Genomic DNA, 20,690 nt, shown 5'->3' with positions numbered 1-20,690 from the left:
ATATAAATCTTGCCTTATCTGGCTCCCGCGCGCTTCCCTAAATTCAGCTCGCAGAGATGGATCATGTGAGCGGGACTGAGAGGTTTATGGAGCCGAGCTGCCCGTCCGCCCGCCGCTGTAAATCACCCTGCCCTCCCGAATATAAAGCGCCCCGCCAGCCCCCCGTGGGGAAGAGGACAGGCTCGCCATCCCCCGGCCCCCAGCTCAGTCCGGGTTCCCGGGCCAGCCAGGTGGGTGCCCTGGGCCAGAAGGCGGCAGACTTGGGGATGGGGACCTGGGAAATGAGAGGGACTCCGAGAAGCCACCACTCCTTTCCTCCCGTCGAGGAGGTCGGCCTGCTCCGGCTTTTTCCTTCCCCTTCCCCGGGGCCTCCATCACCAAGACCCTCAGCCCCCACCCTCGGGCTCGGAACTCTCTGGTCCCCAAATCTGAGGACTAGATGGGGGAAGGAGAGCCGTCGGGTTGACCTGGGATCCTGTCCATTCCTCCCCCATAGTGACCCCTCCAACCTTCTCCAGTCGCCCCCACCATGTCCGAGGAGCTGGCTCCAGGCCCCAAGGAGAGCCCGCCAGCCCCGCGGCCCGGCCCCCGCGAGGTGTGGAAGAAGGGCGGCCGCCTGCTGTCGGTGCTGCTGGCGGTGAACGTGCTGCTCCTCGCCTGCACGCTGATCAGCGGCGGTGCCTTCAACAAAGTGGCCGTGTACGACACCGACGTGTTCGCGCTGCTCACCACCATGATGCTGCTCGCCGCGCTCTGGATCCTTTTCTACCTGCTGCGCACTGGGCGCTGTCCCGACGCCGTCCCCTACCGCGACCCACACGCCGGCCCCATCTGGCTCCGAGGTGCCAGGGGAAGTGAGGGTGGCGGTGGGGTGGGCCAGGCCGGGAGCTGGAGACTGGGGCTCTTGGAGGAACTGCACGTCCAGGTAGAGGGGTGAGAAGTTCCTTTAGGAGGATTGGATGTGGCAAGGGTGAGGTGGGCTGCAGTTGGAGAAGAGAAAGAGAAAGCTCCTGGAGGAGGGATGAATAGAGGGATGGAGGGGAACTTCTTTGCCCGACTAAAGATTAGAGAAATGTGGTCATGGGAGAGCTTTGGATGGAGAGCAGAGAACAACAGGCAGTAGCAACTGGAAGAGTCCAGCCAGGGCCCTTCCCCTTATCTATGCAGCCCCAAAGCAGAGAGATGGGAGCTCAATAGGACATCCATCCATCCATCCATCCATCCATCTATCCATCCACCCATTCCATCATACACCCACCCATCCATCTACCCAACCACCAGTCCACCCACCCACCCATCCATCTATCCTTCCACCCACCTCATTCATCCATCCATCCACCCAACCAGCCAACCACTCACTTGTCTACCCATCTATCTAGGCATCCATCCTCAGGGCCACCAGGAAGGGCGAGCTGTCGATAAGCCTTTTCTCCTGCCTCTCTGATTTCCTCATTGATTCCCAGGTGGGTTGGTGCTGTTTGGTATCTGCACTCTTGTCATGGATGTCTTCAAGACTGGCTACTACTCCAGTTCCTTTGGGTGCCAATCTGCCATCAAGATCCTGCACCCCCTCATCCAGGCTGTGTTTGTCATTGTCCAGGTGGGTGGAAGGAGTGTCCTTGGGTGTGGTAGAAGGGAGACAGCACTTGGCAAGGGGTCAGGAGAACTGAGCTCCACTCCCCCTTCTACCCTGAGCAATTAGGTACAGTGGGAATAGGACTGAAGTGAGGATCATATGAGTCTATACATCCGGAAGCACTTGGAAATGAAGTAATGTCCAAATGTGAGCACCTACTTAGGGGCCCTGCAATTTCATTTCAACCTAAGCAGTGCCAATAGTTAATACCTACCAAGTGCAAGGTGTGACAGCCACCTCTGTCTCTTAGAACCTGGCCTGCCTCCCTTGGGTGCCCATGGAAGGCAACCATCTCAGGGAGGAGGGTATCCTGTGGCTGGGATTTTCCAAACAAGTTCAAGTATATATATTTTTTATTTTCTACATAAGCAATGCTTTGAAATATGGTCAGATGGAGCTGAGGCAGGATTGGTCTTACATGTGGCCAGAAAAGACCACAGCCCAGTATGATGACCAGAATGACCACAAGTATGGTGCCCTCCGCTAAAACATCCCTCCAGCTGCCCAACCACTGTTCAACACCCTATGACAATGGCATTTACAGAGTTTTAGTCTTTTACACGTTAAGTGTTTGAAAATGCTCAGGTACAATGAAAACACAGACACCTCACATCAGCCAGTACCATAGCAGGGATTCACTGGCAGCCAGAGGGGAGTCAGGCCTTGCAGGGGACAGAGAACGAGGATGGGGACAGGGGATGTTGTGGAAGGGAGGTGAGAAGCCACCAGACTCTTTCTACCTTAAGCAGGACGTAGCATCAGGCTGGCCTTGCTCCCAGGAAGAGATAATTCCATAGTCAAAGCTCTACTTGACCCCCACCCCCACCCCAAATCAAAATAAAACAGCGCATGACTACAGAGTTGCAGGTGACATTTTGCAAAGCCTTCAAGAACAGAGAACCATCATTTTATACTAACTGTTCCATAGAATAGGGAGAGTACTCCCCATCTCATGTCATAAAGCAAAATAAACTTGGTAACTTAGAGTAAGGCTCTTGGGTAGAGAGACCTCAGTGCTCGGCATGGCCATGGACTATCCAGAGTTTAGTCCTTGTACAGAGTAAATGGTACCATTTTCTCTCAATACAGACTTACTTTCTCTGGGTCTCTGCTAAAGACTGTATTCATGTCCACCTGGATCTGACCCGGTGAGTGCCCACCCACAGCTCAATGCCAGGGCCAGAGAGCCAGGCTCACCTTGAAGGAGAGGAGGGCTTTCCAGCCTGGGCCGTGGATCACCTTTCTGCACCCTGGGTGGGACGCCAGCTAGGCTCTCTTGCTTTGTCAGCCAGACTTCACCCCTGTGTGCAGTGTGTGTGTGTGTGTGTGTGTGTGTGTATGCACATGTTGGGAGGGTGGTTGTGCCCTTTCCCCTAGGGGAACGAGCAGCAGTGGCCTGAGACCATGAGCATCCCCTGGCCCTCCCTTGGGCGGCATCCTGGCCAGGCTAAGTGTACATTCCAAACCCAGCTGCCCTGTCACAACAGGGGCCTGGCTGCCTTCTCGACTCTCCACACCACCTGTCGGTATAGCTCCCCAACCCTCCACCTTGCCAGGGACCCACCATGAGTCAAAGACTCTCCCTCCCCAAACAGCTGTGGTCTCATGTTTACGCTCACCACCAACCTAGCCATATGGATGGCGGCCGTGGTGGATGAATCGGTGCACCAGGCCCACTCCTACAGCAGCGCTCAGAGCAACACCAGCCACACCCGCCTCGCCCCTGACCGTGAGTCCCACCCCTGACTAACCCTGACCAGTGGCTGCTTTGAGGGTTTGTAGAGTCAATTTCCATGCCACACAAGGGCATGGAGGCACAAGTGGGCATCAGGACCTCCTCCTGCTCAAGGCTCCATCTCTGAAGACATATAGGAGTAGGTGACCCAGAAAGTGGAGTATCAGGGGACATTGTCATCATCCTTGAGTGTACAGCGTTGATCCCACTATCCAGGTCTCCAGCCCACGAAGGAAGGGACTCAGGTTACAGGGTGAAAGGGCAAGGGTGATCAAGCTGGGGGAAAAGCAGAGTGGTTCAATAGCGGAAGCGTGGATCAGATGGGGAGAGCCTGGGGGAGGAGAAGGAGAGAAATAATGATGGTGACAGCAGCAATTCACTGAGCCTGAATCGACTTGACGGCGACGGGTTTGATTTGTTTTTTGTTTTTTGTTTTTGTTTTTTTTTTTTTTTTGTATATGCCAGGCAGGAGTCCTGGTGGTGCAGTGGTTAAGCACTCAGCTGGTAACCGAAAGGTCAGCAGTTCAAACCCACCAACCGCTCTGCAGGAGAAAGATGTGGCAGTCTGCTTCCGTAAAGATTATAGCCTTGGAAACCCTGTGGGGCAGTTCTGCTCTGTCCTGTAGGGTTGCTATGAGTCAGAATCAATAGCAATGGGTTTGGTGTTTTTTATATTGAGGGAGAATTAGGTCCAGAGTCCCCTTGGTCCTGGTCCTCTGGACTCCTTCTAAGACTTCTCACTTAGCCAGGACCAGGCTAAATGATGAAGTCCATCTGGACCTTGACTGAAAACACACTCGCCCCCAGTAGGCAGGATCCAGGAACTGAAAACAGGGCTCAGCCCTCAGGGAGACCCCAGTCCAGCAGGGGAAAGAAAGGACCAGTGCCTTGTACCTACAGAGGATTCCAGAAGATGGTTAAACCAGCTGGGAGGCGGTCAGCTTAGCATGGTGGGGCCGAGGGGGTGAGGGGAAAAGGCATGTGGAGAGGTGCCAGCCCCAGGGCTGGGAGAAGGTTGTTTGCAGTAGCTCTACTGCTCAAGTCACCTTACCTCACTGAGCCTCAGTTTCTCCATCTGCAAAACCAGCTGGGATAGTCCTGGGAATCCAAAGAGATGGTTGTCAAAGCCAGAGGTATTTGATAAGGCACTCTCTGGATATAAGATAAGATGCCTATCGGTGTGGGCAAACCAAAGTGACGGGAGGCCACAGGAGGGACCTGGTCACAGCAGCTCACTTTCTGGGCAGAGCAGATGTTGCGGGGAGCTGCAAGAAAGCTTGAACTTGAAGGGTTCCCAAGAGGGCCACCAGAACCTCATCTATCTTAGGGAGCTGGAGGTTGTGGCTGATGGGGAAGGATGGAGGGTGTTTTTGTGATGGAATGGAGTGGGATGGAGTGGGGTGGTTCTATGGTTCAGCTTTTTTTTTTTTAACTGGGCACTGGCTAGTGTCTACTGACGTGCTTCTCAGTCTCTGGCACATAGTAGGTGCTCAATAAATATTTGTGGAGTAAATGAGTGTGCCAGACCTCGTGCAAGGTGTTTGGGGGACAGTGGTGAATATGACAGATGGGACCTGCCCTTAGGAAGGTTGCAGTCTAGAGGGTGAGGTTCTTCAGGTGGGGTGTCTACAGGAAGGTGGGAGGACAGCTCAGTCTGTGTCCCTCTGTTCCCATGCAGGCAGCTCGGTTGGAGGAGACTCCTGCCCCTGTGATGCAACCATCTGCCAGATCTTCCAGCAGGGCTACTTCTACCTGTATCCCTTCAACATCGAGTACAGCCTCTTCGCCTCCACCATGCTGTACGTCATGTGGAAGAACGTGGGCCGGCTGCTGGCCTCCTCCCACAGCCACGGCCACACGCCATCCCGGGTCAGCCTCTTCCGGGAGACCTTTTTCACAGGCCCGGTCCTGGGCCTGATGCTGTTTGTGGTGGGGCTAGCCGTCTTCATCATCTATGAGGTACGAGTGAGTGGGGAGAGTGGCCAGACCCAGCAGGCCCTGGTCATCTACTACAGCTTTAACATCGTCTGCCTGGGGCTCATGACCCTAGTCAGCCTGGGCGGCTCGGTCATCTACCGCTTTGACCGCCGGGCCATGGACCACCACAAGAACCCCACACGCACCCTGGATGTGGCCCTGCTGGTGGGGGCCACCCTGGGCCAGTACACCATCTCCTACTTCTCCATTGTGGCCGTGGTGGTGGGCATGCCCAGGGACCTGCTGGGGGGCCTCAACCTCACCCACGCCCTGCTCATGATCGCCCAGCATACCTTCCAGAATTTGTTCATCATCGAGAGCCTCCACCGGGGCCCGCCAGGGGCCGAGCCTCAGGATACCCCACCCAAGGAGCCCTGCCATGGCCTGACTTTTGCCAACTCGGATGCCCTGCACAGCTTACCCGCCTGCCCACCCACTCCCAGGCTGGTGGACCCCAGCCCCGCAGGCCCTCAGGAAGCAGTGGACATCACCTTGGTCCCCAGGGACCACTGGAGACGCCGGTGCCTGAAGGACATTTCTTTGTTTCTCCTGCTCTGCAATGTCATCGTGAGTAGCTGGGGGGAGAGGAGGGTGGGCTGGGGCAGCGAGAGGCGGAGGCAGGGTCTCATCAGGCTCTTTCAGGTCTGATCACGCAGGCTTCTCTGCCTTGCCGCCAGCCCCCTGGAGAATCTTCCAGCTTTCTAGGAGAGGAGCAGGTTTAGAGAGGGCCGGGTGCAGCCCCGAGGCACCCAGCATCTCAGGGCACACACAGAGAATGAAACTCGAGCATCTGGTATCTAGGCAGCGGACACAGCTATAGGAGTCCCAGGGAATGCTGTCGTGGGGGCTGGGCGGGGGTGAGGGGGAGCTGGGAGAGCTGATGCGGAGGGTGGGGGCCCCTGGGAGGTGTGACTGCTGCTGGGAACTTGTGACCTGCTGCTTCTCAGAATAATTGGAGCAACCTCAGGAAGTAGCAGAGACCAGCGTAAGTGTGAGTGTCTATGAGCAGAGGTGGGCTGATGGGGAAGGGAAGCGTCTACACAGCTGCCTCCTGCCCCGTGATTCAGCAAAGCCTCTTACTAGGAGCAACTCCTCTGTATAGCTTCAGACTTCACCCATATGGAAACACCCCAAGGCAGAAATGCTCTTAGTGAAAGTACACCCCAACAGAGAAGCATGCCTAGTGTAGCTACAACCCAATATAGAAATGCCCCAGTGTAGATATAAACCCCCGGAAGAAAATCTCTAATATAGGAACACGTATTAAGTGGGTACGTGTCCAATCGAGAAAACACGTCTCATGATGATCCAACTCTATGAAAATAACCCCTTTAGCTATAACCTGCCATTAAAAATACCCCCAATATAGAAGCATCCTTAGGGTGAGTATATCCCAATACAGGACATCCCTAGAGTTGATACATCCCCCATGTGGTCTGCATGTGAGGCACCAGCAGCCCTAACTGATGTGCCTTGTCAGTGAAGTCCCCACTCTGACTATTAAAAGCAACCTCTCCTGCAGTCCTGGTCCCCATAGATGGGGTACGACCCCAGGAAGGAGCCTCCCAACCAAGTCAGCTTTGCTATTAAAAAAAAAAAGGATAGTCACCAATCTCTGACCTTATCAGTAAGCAGCAAGGTTCGAAACCTCATAGGTCTTGAGACAGCTTCGGTGCCCCACCCCCAGCCCCACCCTTACCTTCCACCAGGCCCCTCCTACAGGCCAGGTGTCACCTTCCAGGAGGCTGTTTTGCTCCAGGTTATCTGGGATCACCTCCGAGAGCGTCCACTCCAAAGCTTTCCGTTTTGTAGGACACAGGCTGAGGCTCAGAGAGGGTAGTGATGTGCCCAAGGACACACAGTTAAGTGGAGAGGCCAGGGAGCACTACCTTAGAAGCCTTTGGTCTTTGCCTCATGCCCCAGAGATGAAGCAGGATTCCAGTTTCCACCCCCTTCTCTCAGCCCTGGCATGATGGGAGGGGCAGAGCTCATGGAAGGTTGGGGGGGCGGTGAGTAGCCATCTGGCTGGACCCTGAACTGGCTACCCTGGGCCTGTCTGATACTACCACCACATCTGCACACGCCTCTCTCCAGGAAAGAGCTGCTGATTCAGCCATTTATACCAAATTCTCACATCATCTGTTGAGAGCCTCTCCTCCCCTCCTCTGTCCCATGAGTGGGCCTTGCTAAGAGGGCGGGAGATGCGGCCATGGCAGAGCCCTAGTCTGAGGTGGGCAAGCTCAGTGACCAAAATTTCCTGAGCTCCTTAGCGAGTGCCAGGCCCTGTCCAAGACGCTGGAGGTCCCCCTCAGTAACACCCAGCCCTTGCTACCCACCGAACTAGAGCACTGGGGTCCACACCTCGTCTCGGCCCAGCAAAGCCCACAGAAGTGACCCGGTGAATGCCAGTCCAGCCGGGTCCTGACGCACCCCTCTCTCCGCACAGCTGTGGATCATTCCTGCCTTTGGCGCCCGGCCTCACTTCAGCAACACGTTGGAGGTGGAGTTCTACAGCTACACCCTCTGGGCCGCCATCGTCAATATTTGCCTTCCCTTCGGCATCTTCTACCGCATGCACGCCGTCTCCAGCCTGCTGGAGGTCTACGTGCTGTCCTGACGCCAACAGGGACACGACTGGGTGAGGGGCAGCTCAGGCATCCACCCAGAGCCCCTCCTGGTGATGGAACCCAGGCTGCAGAGTCTGCACCACATTACTACGCATTCCCTGCTTGCTCCAGCGCGGAACTTACAAGTTATTTTTCCAGGATGAGTTTTTAAATCACAATCAGGACATGCCCACCCACTCCAGAAGGGCCCTGGGACATGGGGCAACTGGGGAGGGGACCCTGGCTCAGGGTCTCTCCCTGCAGCGTGGCTAGGACCAGGCAAGATCTGGAAGCCCTGGCTCTGGCTCCACCCCCAATCCTGGCCCTGTGGTCTGGCCAGTGTCCTGCTTGGAGCTGGGAACCAATAAACCAGTGATTCATCCACCTGTCCCCACTTCTTATCTCAACTTCCCCTGCTGAGGTGATCACAGGAGAGGATCTTGGGGGACAGAGCTGGAAGGGAAGCTTTCCAGTGAATGAGCCAAGTCTGATTACAGACTAGCTAAGCAGTGGTAACTGGGTGAGGCTGGGAGGGGTCGGGCCAGGCTTCCACCTTCCTCTTCCCTTTATCCCCAGAGTGACATATGCATATTAGCTTCTTTTTCTTTTCTTTTCTTTTCTTTTTTTTATGTGTTCCATGACACAAAAAAAAGGTGAGGAAGCACTGACCCAGTCCAACCACCACGTTTTAAAAGAGGGAAACTGAGGCCCAGAGAAGGGAAGTGACTTTTCCAAGGTCACACAACTAAACAGTGGCAGAGCCTTTCCGCTATAAATAATAATTTTCAAACTTTTTTTTCAAGCAGCAGAACATTTTCCCCCTCAAATAAACTATTTCAGGACCCAAGGTTATAGCATAGAGATAAACAGGACTATTCTAGTTTAAGAGGAACTGGGGCATTCAGACCCTGACCCACCACCCCACTCCCCCGAGGCCCTGAGGCTCCTCTCCAGAACCCTAATCTACACTGCAGAAAGTACTGAGCGGTCAGAGGGTCAGGAGAGGTTGACAAGAGGGTGCCTCAGCTAGAAAAGGAGGAAGACAGAGGCCAGCCAGAGACAGGTAAAGGGGGACAGGCTGTGGGGGAGGCGGCATTTGGGGCGGGAGTGGAAGACAATAGGGTGGGGGCAGCCCCTCCTGGAGCATAGGAGACTTTCCAGGAGAGTATGGCTTGGCCCCTCAGCAGGTTGAGGTGGGCTGGGTCTCAGAGGCCACAGGTGGGTGTTGGGGAGAGCCCCAGGGCGTGGCCTTCCACCCTATTCAGCCTCTTGCGTGTCAGAATGGGGTTCTGCCTGGGTCCTTCCGCCCCAAGTTCCCGTTTGACTTCAGGCAGAAAGGCGGAGGCGCCCTGCAAGGCCAGGTTTGTTGTTAGCGGCCATGGAGTAGATTCTGACTCCTGGCGACCCCATGTGTGCAGAGCAGAACTTCGCTCCATAGCGTTTTCAAGAATGTAAACTTTTGGAAGCATATCGCCAGGCCTATCTTCCGAGGCGTGTCTGAGTGGGTCTGAACTGCCAACCTTTCCGCTAATAGTCCCACCCAGGTGCTAGGTGGGGTGCGGGAAAAGGTGACCCCAGACCTCGGAGGCTGTCCAGTCCCAGCCTGACAGCCAGAGGAAAGTGTGGCCTGAACCCCACGAGCCCTTTACTGTGGGCCTCAGGACAGTGTCTCACACCCCACCGGGGAGGCTGGGCTCCAGCACAAGGCCCGCCCCGGGGCCTCCAGGCCCCGCGCCATCACCGCCTCCTGCCCCGCCTGCCCGTCCAGCCGCCGCGCTATTGGCTGCGGGATACGGGCCGGCGTCCCCGGCGGGGTAATTAACGAGGAGTTAATGAGATTCTCAAAGTCAACAGGAAAATCGATGGGCCACAAAGGCCGAGCGGCGGCTGCGCAATCACGCCGCGCGGAGAGGCCGTCGGGGCATTGTTCGGGGCGCGGGGCCTCACCTGGACCGACGCGCGGCTGCTCTGCAGTCGGTGGGTAGCCGGTGGCGATGCCCTCCCAGGCCTCAGGTAAGGCTGCCCAGCCCGCAGCTGGGGCCAGGAGCGCCTTGGACCACAGGGGTAACATTCCAGGCAAGCCTCCTCCCTCCACTGCCCACACACATTCACCCCAAAGCCAAGTTCAGAGACCAGGCGCTGCAGGGATTGGGGCGAGACGGAGGATTGAGGCATGACTGGGAGGGAGGCCAACCCCGAGATCCCAGCTCTGGCCCCTGCCCCCAGCCCTCTTTTCCGCAGACCCAGGCCCCCGGAGGTCAGCAGAACGCGCGACCGCACAAGGCCGAAAGGGAGTGCTTAGGCTGGGGAGCAGCAACCCAGATAGCTGGGAGGAGGGGCGCGGGGTTGGGGCTGCCTGGCTCCGGGCTGGGGCTGTCCGGGGCCCTGAAGACCCTCGGTAACTCCGAAGAAACCCCGAATCTCCCCGACCCGCGCTCAGCAGCCTCCTCTGGAACTAGCCCTGCGCGCCTGGCCCGGCGCCGCGCTCCGACGGCTCCGCGGCTTTCATCACCCGCCTCAAACCGCGACCCATAAACCAGTTTGGCGTCCGGCCCTCCCTTGGCCTGGCGTCGCGCCGAGGGGCGTGCCAGGGGCACAGACTGCTCCTTGTCAGCCCCAGGTGCCCTCGACCCTACGTGCCCCCTCTTCCCACCGCGGACAGAATTACCAGTTTGCTCCCCTAGCTGCCCTGAAGCGCTGGCCCTCGGGAGTGGAGGGTGGGGATACTGCCTGGTCCAGGACCCTGGAAGGAGAGGATACGGAACCCTGCTCCCCAGTGTCCCCTCTGGGCCTGCAAAAACCGCCTCTGGAATTCATCAATAACCCCACCCCTTCCAGATCTTGAAAGAACTGGAAGATAATAAACAAACAGTAACACTGAGCGCTTTTTGCGTGCCAGGCCCTGTTCTACATGTATTTCCTTGAATTAAATCATTTAATTCTGACAAAATCCCTATGAGTTAGGTGTTACGCATTAATTCATTCAAGAAATGTTTATTGAACATCTACTATGGACCAGGTATTAGTCCATAGTTCTAGGTATACTTACTAAACCTATTTTACAGGAAGTTTAAGTGGCTAGTCCAAGACCAAAAAAGTAGTAAGTGACAGAATCTGGACTAACCCGAAGGTCCGTGGTTAGAACCCACCCAGCGGCTCCAGCGAGAGAAAGATTTGACAAACTGCTTCCGTTAGAGACTACAGCCTTGGAAACCATATGGGGCGGTTCTACTCTGTCCTATAGGGTCGCTGTGAGTTGCAGTCCACTCAAAGTCAAGGGGTTAATTATTAGGCCATCCTGCCTAGGGGCGGGGGAGGGGGAAGATTTGGGGGAAGGCAAGGTGGAGCAGTTGGCGCTGCGGGGAGGCACCCAGTGAGCCTAGCACTTGCTCAACCTGGGCTGGAAAGCCTCCAAGGAAAAGATAAAGATCGTCCGGAACTTCTCCACTGCGAATCCGGATGGAAAGTTTCAATGGCAGGGTCTCTGTCCACGGGTCCAGTGCTGAAAGTTCCCCAGAAACTGCTAGAGTCGGTCAGCAGATACCAGTTGAGTGTCATGCTTGTGCTAGCCTCTGCAGGACCTGGTCTCTGCCCCCAAGGAGCTGTATGAACCCCTGAAACTATTGCCCTGAGATAATCTTTAAACCTTAAACCAAAAATATTCCCTAAAGTCTTCTCAAAACCAAACAATCGTTCAGCTTAACTAGTAAAGAATGTCTGCCCTGAGCACTGTGCTCTTTTAAGATCTATCTATATGGGATCAAATTGACAACAGCCACTCAAAAGATTAGAAAGGAACCTTAGGGGGCAGTGAGTTTATGTTAATGGGGGAGGAACAACTCAGAAAAGAAGGGTGAGAATGGGTGTACAATTTGAAGAATGTAATCAATGTCACTAAATTGTACATGCAGAAATTGTTGACTTGGTGTATGTTCTGCTGTGTATATTCTCAACAACAACAAAAAATAAAATAAATTATTTTAAAAAATAGAGGGAGATAGCATGCCATGGGGGCCCCAGGATGGGGCACCTCACCCAGCCTTGGTGCAGTGGGTCTGGGAAAGCCGCCTAGAGGAGAGGAGGTGTCTGCTGAGCCTAGAAGGACGAGGGGCAAGGGGGGTAGGTGTTTTAGGCAGGAGGGGTGTGGGCAGAGACAGGGAGGGGAGTGAAAGCAGGGGGCATTGTGGTTTCTGCAGCAGAACGGCTTGGCCTGTGGACAGGCAATGGGGTCAGAAGACAGTGCGGGAGAGGTAAGTCAAGGCCAACCAGAAAGCAACAGCAGCTCCCCCTGCCTTGAGCACTTCCTGTGGGTGGGCCCTGTGCTTAGCCCTGTACATACACTGTCTTGTTTCACTTGGAAGGCTGCGGGGGGCCATGCTGGAGAGTTTGGACTTTATACTGAGGGCAGTTGGTTGTCTTTGTAGGGCTCCAAGTAGGGAAGAGGCACAAAGGGCAGGGAAACCAGTCGGATCCTCTAGCAGAAGTCTAGGCAAGAGAGGAGGGTGCCCTGGACTAGGGTAGTCATTGGGGTCGAGTAAAATCTAACAGGGATTTATAAACTGGAGTGGACAGGCATGGGGCCTGCAGGGGGCCGGGGGGTGAGGGGAGAGGCAAGGAGGAAGCCGTGTTCCCAGCTAGGAGATGTAGCGGTGGAGGTGCCACTCTCTGAGGGTGTGGACATTAGGAAGCAGGCCTCCTCCAGCCTGGAGAATGGGGACAGTGAGCCCAGGGATCTGGGAATGAGGGCAGGGCAGGGGCAGGGCCAAGGAAGAGTGTCTGAGGAGGAGCAAGGGGTGTGGAGGGAGGCTTCAGCTCAGCTCAGGAGAAGCCTCCCAGCCAGGAGGGCACCCAGAACCACCGGGCTGTCCCTGCCCTCTAGGGCTGAGGGCTCAGTCCCTCCAGCAATGAGCACCTCCTATAGGTCAGGCCAAAGGGGAGGGTGTGTTGGACTCGGAGCCAGGGGGCCTGGCCCGCAGGTATTCGGTGGCCCATGATCTGGGTCCAGTTGAGGGGTGACAAAGTGGCTGGCCTGCGTGAAAGCTCGGGGAAGCTGAGGAAGCAGCAGGAGACATTTAGGGAGAGGGAAGGGTCAAGAATCATTTCCCCATGATTTGCTGGCCACTCATGGATATGGAGGGGTGCAGGTGGAAGTCAGTTCTGTGAAAGTCAAGGGTGCAGCATTCCAGCTGATTCCATCCCCTCCATGCTCATGGCGGACATTGCAAATCAATCCCAGAACTTTTTCCCTTTGTTATGTTTTAAAGCTAATTTTAATTACATACGGAATGTGTTAATGTTTTAAAAACCTATGACATAAAAGCTAAAGAAAAGTTCACCATCGCCAATCCTGTACCTTTATCCTTCCCCAGCAGAGATCCTATTGTGAATCTGGTAGGTCTCCTTCTAGAACTTCTTTTTTTTTTTTAAATAATATTTTATTGTGTTTTTGGTGGAGGTTTACACAGCAGTTTAGGTTCCCATTCAATAATTTCTACACTAGTTGTTCAGTGACATTGGTTACGTTCTCTACTATACATAAACGTTCTCATTATTTCGTTCTGGTTGTTCTGTTCCCATTAATCTAGTTTCCCTGCCCCCTTACATTCTCATCTTTGTTTTAAAGTAATTGTTGACCATTTGGTCTTACACAGGTGATTTTTTTAAACGTTTTAAAAGCACTGTTATGTACACTCATGTGTACTCATAAACAGAGTATTATTTCAGATCACAGCCTTCTTCCCCACTCTGCGCAGACTCAGCCTTAAGATCCTTCTCAACACAACACTCTAGGCAAGGAAAACACAACTAATCAGAGTCAAATCAAGGAAGGACACCTACTTGCCTTGCCTGGTCCCAGGAGTGAAATTCCTCCCGGGAGACAGTGGGGCACAAGCTGCCTTTTGGTCCTGAAAAGTCCTGGTGTCCTGGCGCTGTGCAGATGCCCCCAGTTCCTTAACTGACATTATTATCCCACCTTAGGATCAGGCAGAATGACTGAGGTGAGAAGTGGGGTGGCCCAGCTCAAAGGAGGGTGTGGTCCTCAAGCCGGCTGCAATGTTTATTTGCAGCACAAAGGGGTTCCATGTCCCCTGGTCTGTTTGACCCTCCTTGGGTCCTGTAAGGTAGATGGGGCAGCTGCCATTATTTCCGATGTCCCAACCAGAGAGGTTGCATAGCTCACCCTAGGACACAGAGCCAGCGGGTGGTAGGGGTGGAATTGAACCCAGGACAGCTTAGCAGGCAACACTGGACCCTCTCTCCTTCCCCAGGCCCCGCTGAGGCTCCACCCGAGTCCTCTGCAGAAGCACAGGAGACAGCAGCAGCCCCGGCCAAGGAGAACGGGGTGGACACAGGGGTCCAAGCCCCTCCCAAGCAGAAGTCCTGGCTAGTGCGACATTTCTCACTGCTGCTGCGGCGGGACCGACAGGCCCAGAAGGCGGGGCAGCTCTTCTCTGGGCTCCTGGCCCTCAACGTGGTGTTCCTGGGCAGCGCCTTCATCTGCAGCATGATCTTCAACAACGTGGCTGTCACGTTGGGTGACGTGTGGCTCCTGCTGGTCGTGCTCAAGGTCCTCTCCCTCCTCTGGCTCCTCTACTACGTGGCCTTCACTACCCGCCGGCCACACGCCGTGCTCTACCAGGACCCTCACGCCGGACCTGTTTGGGTGCGGGGTGAGTGTCGGGGCTCTGGGTGGGTGGAGACGGGTGGGACGGGAGACCCGGTTCCCGGGGAGGTGCCAACGCCCGCCTGGCCTGGCAGGCTCCCTGGTGCTGTTCAGCAGCTGCACCGTCTTCCTCAATGTCTTCCATGTGGGTTACAACGTGAGCCACCTCCACTGCAAGTCCCAGATTGAGCTTGTCTTCCCTGTCATCGAGATCGTCTTCATCAGCATCCAGGTAACAGGCCTCTCTCATCCCCATGCAGCAGGACACACACCCTATCTACCCATGAGCGCATGCACACACGCACCCCACCTGTAGCTAGAAGCAGCCACACAGGTATATACCTACAGGCCCCAGTGGATACACACACACCGCACGCCCGCACAAATGCCTGCCTCCATGTACCCACGTGCACACACACCTACATATACCCGCATCTGCACGCAGACACCTTGTAACTGAAATGCAGACACCCGTAACTACATCTACCTAACCGTACTTGCATATAATCTACATAAATACACATCTACTTTTAATAATGATGTCTAACTCTCTCCCAAGTTCTGGTTGTGTTCTTTTTTATTTCCCCAACAAGTAGGCATTCCCGTGATCGGTAGGTATTTTTGGCTCCTTTTAGAAGCTGAGGAGACTGAGGCTGAGAGATGTTTGGTCACTGGCCCAAGACCACACAGCAAGGAAAGGGTGGAGCCAAGATTCCAGCCCAAGCCTTCTCACTGTCTTATCCATTGTAAATACACACACGCAATAGGAGCACACACTCACACCCTGGTCCTACCACCCCCAGCCCCTGGGCTCAAGGCTTTCTCTCTTTCAGACCTGGGTGCTCTGGAAACACTGTAAGGACTGTGTTCAGGTCCAGACCAACCTCACTAGGTAAGATGGGGCTGCTTCTCTCCCTCTAGAACCTCCTGGGGCTCCCTATTCTCCCTACTGCCTGTCCTCTACAGTCTCCCTGGACAAAGTGGCCCAGGGGTGGGGGTCAGTCTGAGAATGGGTCCCAGGGGCCATGTATCCTGAAGTCATAATGCCCTAGTAATGGGATCTGGCTTTGGGAGGAGTGAGTGGTCCCCCAATAGCACTTGGTGGTGGGATTGGGCACCAGACAGCCAGCCAGGCTGTGTGGCTGAGTGTGTCACCTCGTCCAGGTGTGGCCTGATGCTGACCCTGGCCACAAACTTGCTGCTGTGGGTTCTGGCCGTCACCAATGACTCCATGCATCACGAGATCGAGGCTGAGCTCAGCGCCCTCATGGAGAAGTTCTCAGGTACAGAGAGGAGGCCAGAACTATCCCCACCTGACCCTCCACCATCCACCGCCCCCACACACACACATACACACACACACACACACACACACACACACACACACTAACCAAAAAAAAAAAACTGTCGAGTAGATTCCGACTCATAACAACCCTATAGGACAGAGTAGAACTGCCCCATCGGGTTTCCAAGGAGTGACTGGTGGATTCAAACTGCTGACCTTTTGGTTAGCAGCTGAACTCTTAACCACTGCACCACCAGGGCTACACTCCCTCAAACGCGCACGTGAGTGTACAGAGTTGGGACAAACTACGGAGGCTGGGTCATAGATAACCAGAAAACTGGATGCAGTTTTCCGATGGCACCTGTCCCCCTGCCCCTATTCTGTGCCTCCCCCATCAGGCGCTGACACCCTGCAACCCACCGCAGGTGTCGCTCTAGCTGTCAGTGAGCTAGCCACTAATCTCAGTTGAGCTATTCGCTGATAAGTGCTTTAGGTATGCACCCCACCCGTGGTATTTGCACTTTCTTTGCAGGAACAAAAGCCTTGAGGACTGTAAAGAATGTCTTCTTAATACAATTTGAGATGCCTAGACATATCAGGAGGGATTTCCAGGCAGATAACTCCCCAGATTATTCCATGTGCTCAGTCCCTCTCCTACATCTACAGTCCACCCCTTAGATGTCATATCCCGTAAATGCACGTGGGAACATTGCCATCTGTAGGGTTGGTTGCCACCACACCTGTGTATACAACCCCCCAGGTGGCATCACCATTGTGACCTGTCTGCAGCCAAGCCCTTCCGGCACACTCACGCATTTGCACGCCCATTGTATAAAGCAAGGCACACCTGTTGACTGTGTGTATTCCGAATACCCTGGATATATTTTCCAGAAAAACTGTGCAGAGAGAATGTTTGACAAGTGACACCATTTTTTATTAACAAAAAAATCAAACTATAAAATTCTATATTAATAAAAAAGTATAAAGGTTATATTAATAAAAATTGATTTTGTATCTCTAAAATAAATATTTTCCCACAGGACCACAATGCTATTATAATTTTTAACAACATCCCTTAACATTATCCACATCATCTGTATCAATCTAGATTTGAATTTCTCCAATTAGCTTATGAAATTTTCTTTATAGATGGTTCGTTCAAGCCAGGATCCAATCAAAGGCATACAATGCGTTTGGTAACTAGGTCTTTTAAATCTCTTTTGTTCTAAGAGTACTTAAAAAAAAAGACTCCTGCTGTCAAGTCAATTCTGACTCACAGCAACCCTACAGGACAGAGTAGAACTGCCCCACAGGGTTTCCAAAGCTGTAAGTCTTTACGGAAGCGGATTGCCACATCTTTCTCCCGCGGAGCAGCTGGTGGGTTCAAACCACCGACCTTTCGGTTAGCAGCTAAGCGCTTAACCACTGCACCACCAGGGCTCCTTATCTAAAAGAGTGACCCCCCCCCTTTTTTTTCCCTCATGACATTGCATCCTCGTGGTGCTGTTGGACTTGTTCCTGTCCCCGCTTTCCTATAAATGGGGAGTTCAGCCAAGAGCTTTGATTAGATTCAAGTTAAGCAGTTTTGGCGACAGTGTTTCTCAGGTGGTGCTGGGTGCTTTGATGCCGCCCCATCAGAAGACATGTGACATCCCATTGCCCCGCGGTGAGCGCCGTTGTGATTGAGCGCTGGGTTCAGGTGAAGCAGCCAGATCTCCCCATTGTGAAGTTATAGGTTTGCCTTTGTGCCCAATGCATGGTTTGTGGAGGTGACATTTGGCACCAAGGACATCAAGTTTTAAATGCTTCACTCAAGCCTGGCACCTGAATCCTCTTGTACTCCTGTGATTTATATCCCTGGGCCTCAGTCTCCACATCTGTAAAATGAGGGGCTGGGTCCCTTCCGCGTCTGGCATGTGCCGGGGGGGGATCATTTGCGCCGCTGGCCCACCTGAACGTCTGTCCTCTCCCGCCCGGACCTCTCCCAGGCAATGAGACCAACACCTGCCTCTGCCTCAACGTCACGGTGTGTGAGGTTTTCCGGAAGGGCTACCTCTTGCTCTACCCCTTTGGCACCGAGTACTGCCTCGTCTGCTGTGCTGTGCTCTTCGTCATGTGGAAGAACGTGGGCCGCCGCGTGGCATCCCACGCAGGGCCCCACCCCAGCACCCCGCCCTTCCGCCTGCATGGGGCTATCTTCGGGCCACTGCTGGGCGTGCTGGCGCTGGTGGCCGGCGTGTGCATCTTTGTGGTCTTCCAGATCCAGGCAAGTGGTCCGGCCATCGCGCGCCAGTACTTCACCGTCTACTATGCCTTCTATGCTGCGGTGCTCCCTGCCATGAGCTTGGCATGCCTGGCGGGCACGGCCATCCACGGGCTGGAGGAGCGAGAGCTGGACACGCTCAAGAACCCCACACGCAGCCTGGATGTGGTGCTGCTGATGGGCGCGGCACTGGGCCAGGTGGGCGTCGCCTACTTCTCCATTGTGGCTATCGTGGCCACTCACCCGCAGGAGCTGCTCAACCGCCTCATCCTGGCCTACTCGCTGCTGCTCATCCTGCAGCACATCACCCAGAACCTCTTCATCATTGAGGGCCTGCACCGGCGCCCGCTCTGGGAGGCAGCTCTGGAGAGTAAGCCCGAGGCTGAGCTGCCCCGCAGGGGCTCGCTGCTGGAGCTGGGCCAGGACCTGCGGCGGGTCTCGCTGGCCTACATCCATTCCTACAGCCACCTCAACTGGAAGCGGCGGGCGCTCAAGGAGATCTCACTCTTCCTCATCCTCTGCAATATCACAGTGAGTGGCCAGGCCGGGAGGCATAGAGGGCAGAACTGGCCACATGGCCCCAGAAATCCTCACTCAGGAAGGGACGGATCAAGGTACGTGCATTGAGCATTGACTGCCCAAAGGGCAATCGGCTTATCATTTTGATTGTCAAGGACACGTGCTTCTCTCCAACGAACCTGATACCGCATAAGAGCAGTGAGTGTACCCCAGCTCTTTGCAGGTATCTGGCATGAATGAATGTGCCAAGCACATAGCTTAGTGCTCCTTACAAACATGCGAGATTCCTACCTTCATGGAGCTTATTGTCTAGTTGGGGAGACACATGGAGACCAGTTAGAGAATTACCAAATTGTCCACTGAATTCAGTCAAAGGAAGAGATCAGAAAGTGCCTGATGTTCTACAGAATTGCTAGTAGAAGATATGGGCAATAATTGCTCAGTATTTGGTGGCTGCTAAGTCCCAGGTCCCCCTGAACCTTCTCCATGCGTGCCCTCAGCACCTCACTGAATTGTCACAGTAATCCCATGTGATAGTATTATGCCTATTTTACAGGTAGGGAAACAGGTTGAGGTTGTTTGGCCTGCCCAAGGCCCCGTGGCCTGTAAGTGGCAGTGCTGGGTCTAGAACTCAGAGTCGCCTGCCCCTGCAGCCCAAGTTGGTAATGACTGCCCTGGAGCACACCCCAGATGGTGCAAGTCCTGGTCTAGGCAACGAATAGGTAGTAAATTGGTCTTAAGTGCAATAGGCTTCCAAAGAAGGAAGCGAGGGCCAGAGCGGCTGAGGAAAGCTTCCTGCAGGCGGTGAGGTTTGATCTGGGCCTTGAGGAGAGGGGAGAATTTGGACAGGAAGGGGAGGGGGGTGTAACTAGCAGGAGGATGAAGCCCAGCAGAGAGCAGAGCACAGAGGAGCCTGGCTTGACAGAGCAGCCTGCACGCCGGGAATTCTTGCTGGACCCCAGGCTTGGTGGCATCTGGGGCCTCGGGGTCCATCTGGAGGTCAGGCTGGCCCCAGGGGAGAGCTGAAACCTTCTTTGCGCTGGGATGAAGGGGAGGTGGGGGGAGAGGAGCGCACCCTGAAAACCCATGGGTTAGGGGTGGTAGATAGGGGTGTGCTGGAGTAGCTGCAAGTTGTGGGGCTTGCATCCCCCAAGCTGACACCCTCCTCTCCTCCCACAGCTGTGGATGATGCCGGCATTTGGCATGCACCCCGAGTTTGAGAACGGGCTGGAAAAGGATTTCTATGGCTACCGGACTTGGTTCACCATCGTCAACTTCGGCCTGCCTCTGGGCGTCTTCTACCGCATGCACTCGGTCGGGGGGCTGGTGGAGGTCTACCTGGGGGCCTGAGACTGTCCGAGGAACCCACACTGGCAGAACCTGAGGTGTCCAGGCAGGTGACGCATTCCAGGAGGGCAGAGACCAGCCCGAGTTCCCCAGAGCCTCCCTGAGGGGAGAAGGCACTGTCTGTGGCTCCGAGATCAAGGGCAGGGCCTAAACCCTGACGCCCAGGCCCAGGACTGGCAAGGGCTTGCCACCTGCTTCACCACCATAATCAGTACAGCCATAATCAGCACCCGAGGAATCTGGCGAGGGTGCCCCACAGCTGCTCTCTGGGAGGGTCAGACCTAAAGTGCCAAGTCTAGGGAGTTTGCAGAGGGGCGCCCCTCCCCCCGCCGGGCCTCAGGGTCTGCCTCCTGCCGTGGGAAGGACTGGCGGCCCAGGATGCCCTGGACGCTCCCCCTGCACCCTGTCCCCTAACAAGCTCATTAATTAGCTGCCAGGCAGGGTTCAACAGCTCTCTCCCGCTGCCATAAACTCTGTTTGTTTGATCGATTGCACTTGGGCTTCGTGGCATTTATTCCCAGGGTCGGAGCTGCCGGTCCTAGTACCGTGGGAAGGGCCAGGCTTCTGGGCGGGGCAGTGGGGCTGGGACAGTCCCGTTTCCAGGCCTCCTCTTGCTTTGTCTGATCCATGGGTATGGGGGCTGGGGAGGGACAGCCCT

At 54.9% G+C, this 20,690-nt stretch overlaps 2 protein-coding genes across 2 annotated transcripts; both read left to right on the top strand.

Moving 5' to 3' along the window:
* The first annotated feature begins 529 nt into the window (after positions 1-529).
* Positions 530-7,965, top strand: OTOP2 (otopetrin 2). Its single transcript, XM_004374162.2, has 6 exons — positions 530-842; positions 1,464-1,600; positions 2,726-2,784; positions 3,232-3,365; positions 5,020-5,915; positions 7,795-7,965. Exons 1-6 carry the CDS (start codon positions 530-532, stop codon positions 7,963-7,965), a joined length of 1,710 nt encoding a protein of 569 aa, XP_004374219.1.
* A 1,959-nt stretch (positions 7,966-9,924) lies between these two features.
* OTOP3 (otopetrin 3) lies at positions 9,925-20,079 on the top strand. Its single transcript, XM_004374161.1, has 7 exons — positions 9,925-9,967; positions 14,224-14,625; positions 14,714-14,850; positions 15,452-15,510; positions 15,783-15,901; positions 17,892-18,697; positions 19,865-20,079. The coding sequence occupies exons 1-7, from the start codon at positions 9,949-9,951 to the stop codon at positions 20,033-20,035; spliced, it is 1,713 nt and encodes a 570-aa protein (XP_004374218.1). The 5' UTR covers positions 9,925-9,948; the 3' UTR covers positions 20,036-20,079.
* The last annotated feature ends 611 nt before the right edge of the window (positions 20,080-20,690 follow it).

Source organism: Trichechus manatus, unplaced genomic scaffold (genome assembly GCF_000243295.1).
Source record: "Trichechus manatus latirostris isolate Lorelei unplaced genomic scaffold, TriManLat1.0 scaffold00028, whole genome shotgun sequence".
Classification (NCBI taxonomy): domain Eukaryota; kingdom Metazoa; phylum Chordata; class Mammalia; order Sirenia; family Trichechidae; genus Trichechus; species Trichechus manatus.
The sequence above is the reverse complement of the archived record's forward strand: the minus strand, read 5'-3'. Positions and strand labels throughout refer to the sequence as shown.